Below are 3,352 nucleotides of genomic sequence, written 5' to 3' on the forward strand. Positions count from 1 at the left end.
CCAACAATTCCCGGGCGTCGCCTTACCCCTTTAAGCCAATCTTCCGCTACCCTCTGCCCCTCCTCCAACAACTCCTCTAACTGAGGCCACTCGTCGTCACACTCGTCGGCATAGCCTCCCAGCCTTGTCCACCGCACATGCCATCCTGTCAGTTGTTCCCACGCTCGTTCCATCGACGCCAGCCATTCTTCCTTCCACTGCCGCTCTTCCACCGACTCTTTCTCCGTGTAGTATGTCCATATTCTCCCCACCTCCCGTAGAACAGTGCCCAACCATTTCTTATCGATTCTCTCCCCCAGCGTTTTCATTCGTGTCCACTGTTCCTCCAACCATTCCGGCTGTATGATCCGGTTACGCAAGAACCAACCCCTTCGTCTCTCAACCCACGACGGTGCCTTCAGCTCCTTACTCCATTTCGTTACAAAGCCCGCTCTTTGCTTCAATAATCTCTTGCGCCGTTCCACCAACTTCCGCCCCTCTTCTACCACCTGTATCCCCTGCCCCAACGACTCTAGTAATTCGCCACCAGACCCTGTCCACGTTGTCCTAGCTGTCATGTGTGCCCACCACGCCTGTCATTCCGTTCCCGACATTCGCGTCATCGACGAGCGCCATTCCATCCACTGCAGCTCGTTTTCCAGGTCTTCTTCCCAGACTTTCTCAAATTCTTCCCAGCCCTTCTCAACTCATTGATTGTCTCCTTCGTATTGGCTTGGTCAGTTTAGATGAATAATGTCGTCCTCATTGATTGTTGTCTCCTTCGTATCCGCTTGCTGGATAGCGTCGTCCCCACCCTCATTGTTTGTCTCCTTCGTATCGGCTTCCTGTACACAGGTCTCTCCGCTTGCTCGTATTCTTCTAGTTACCCGACCGAACACACCCATGGGCCTTGATTTCAGCGTCTGACATGTTTTCAACTTTGTTTTTTTCTGCACTTTCAGTCAAGACAGCGTGTCCTTGGGTGATCGTCCATAATTTGTCTGGGTGGCAGAGCCAATCCTGCCCGCCAGACGATGTCGAGCTTGAGGACCTCGAGCTTGAGTCCGTAGTACCGCTGCCAATGTAGTCGTAATCTGTTCTATGTCACAAAAACTTTCTGCCCACACACCCACACACCCACGCCGTTTGTGTCTCTGCCGTCTCAACACGCCCCCACGTCTCGCTACGTGAACAGCGGCAGGAGGCCGGTAAAAGCCGGAGTCAAATTGCGATGTGACGCGTGTGCGGAGCGTCTCCGGCACGTACACCCTTTCCGTACCCCTGCCACGCCCTCTGCCGGCATCTGCCTGTACGCCTCCATGAGGTCCTCCTCGGTGGTCTGCTCGCGTGTACCAACGCCCCCACGTGCGCCATAACTGCACTCCCGAGCGCCATCCGCTCTGTGCAGTCAAACCGACTGAGCGCTGCAGCCCATCGAAAGTCCTTGCCAAGGCGACGTAATCCGCCCACTTGTCTACTGACCACTTGACGGCGAACAACTCTCTCTCCCTGGCGTCCCACTTGCGCTCTGCATGGGCGAACTTCTTCGAAGCGAACTAAAGGGTATCACATTGAACTCGAACAGGCCGAAGAGGGTGACGAAGGCAGTCAAGTGTTTCCTCTCCTCGGCAATCGTTCCAGAAACGGAAGACACATCTAGGGTGCAGTATTTCCGATGGCCAGCCGCCGTCCTCAGGTGGTCCCGAATCGAATCCGCCACGGGATCGGATAGGAATCCGCCACCATCAACTCATTCAAGCGCCTATAGTCCAGTACGCATCTTGGGGACGAGACGTCCCTACAGTCGCATCGCCACTCTCCCGTCTTCTTTCCACTCGCTCTTTGACGGCCTGATCACACCCAACTCCAACTTCTTCTTCACCTGCGCCTCCAGCTCCTCCCGCAGCTCCAGCTCCGGGTGCCTCGTACGCGCCTTGTATGGCCGTCCCCTCACCGTGAAACGCGCCTCATACCGGGCCTGCGCCGCCTTCGGCGACTCCCACGTATCCCTTTGCCACACTAACAAGCTCCACAGCCTGGAACGGCATCGGCCACCGGCCACACATATCTTCGAACAAACCGTGACCTCAACCAACACCGTAACAAACAAACGACCAGTACCTATCACCGCGATCGTCTCCTCAGTCGTCGTTGACAGCGTAACTCCCGCCCGCTCCCAGTCCTCCCTCTTCAACAAGCTGAGGCCCGCACCCGTGTCCTCGTGGAATTCTAGTTCGGCCCCTTCAGCAAAAAACCCCGACTTCATACATCGTCGCTCGGCCTCGTCCGCCTCAATCTCTCCGCGCCTGGAGCCATTCCCTCTCACCTGAAATGTCGTACGACCCCGACTCAACTCGGCGAACGCCCTCATGGCGGCGTCCTGATCCGCCAGATAGGTCCTTGAGCTCGAGTCCGTGCTGTGCCCCGGCGCAGCCAGTCTTACGACAGTTCCCCCGCAAAAAAACTTTTCAGCCCGCACGCCCATACCGTACGTGCTGTTCGTGCCTCTGCCTCTCACTCAGACCGCGGAGTCTGAAGACCTCGCCCGTGTTCACTCGCGCTCATGTACTTCTCCAGCGTTTCATCCACCGATCCAGACACAGAGGCTGAGAAGCAGGCCGGGGCGAGTAGGGACCGAGGAGTGCAAACGGGGCAGGCAGAGGAGGGACCGTTGCGGTGCAATTACCTGGTCGCACTTGGTTGGATTCACGATGTCTCCACGATGTCCCCGATACAAAAGAACTCGCTGTTCCCTTCCAACACCTTCGCAGTGTTCCCTTTGTAGGGCGTGCGGAGTGACTGTGGTTGAGGCCCGGAGGCGAAGGTCTACAATTGCCAGGAGTTAGTGACCGGGAGCGGCAGTGCGCTCGGGCGACGTGGCCGGTGGGTGTGATACTGTGACCGGGGGCAGAACACATTTCCCGCCGAGCAAGAGACGTCGATGATAGGGGCGTATGCCCCACGCGAATCACTGTGTTGGAGTAAAGTGCGGACCCAGGTTGTGCGGGTCCTGAGGGAGAGCGGCACGGGTGGAGACGAGCCGATAGGCAAAAGGACAGAAGCGAAAGGACCGATGGCCTCAAGTCATCGCTGTGTAGAGACCCAAGAGGATGACAGCTATTGGATATCCGCTGTGCAGAGACGTGAATTGAAGAGAAACTGTGGCGGACGATGTCGGGAGGAGTGGCAGGATGGAGCCCCTCGTAGTTGATGCTCTTGGCTGTCCGACCGGATGTGTGGAGATGGTGTGTGGTGGATAAGGAAAGTGTGCATGCCACTAGTTTGTGCGAGAGCAGTGCGCGGACGGTCCTGAACCGGTGCGTGAGGAAGACAGCAGAGTAGGGGACGTGCACGGGCCGTGAGGCCGTTAAAA

At 57.2% G+C, this 3,352-nt stretch overlaps 1 protein-coding gene across 1 annotated transcript; it reads right to left on the bottom strand.

Annotated features, from left to right (window-relative positions):
* Nucleotides 1-1,777: 1,777 nt before the first annotated feature.
* Nucleotides 1,778-2,464, bottom strand: GNI_049130 (hypothetical protein; the record flags this gene model as incomplete). The annotated part of the gene is made up of 1 exon (XM_011131356.1): nt 1,778-2,464. The coding sequence occupies one exon, from the start codon at nt 2,462-2,464 to the stop codon at nt 1,778-1,780; it is 687 nt and encodes a 228-aa protein (XP_011129658.1).
* Nucleotides 2,465-3,352: the final 888 nt, after the last annotated feature.

The sequence above is a fragment of the Gregarina niphandrodes genome, assembly GCF_000223845.1.
Source record: "Gregarina niphandrodes unplaced genomic scaffold scaffold00007, whole genome shotgun sequence".
Taxonomy (NCBI): Eukaryota; Apicomplexa; class Conoidasida; order Eugregarinorida; family Gregarinidae; genus Gregarina; species Gregarina niphandrodes.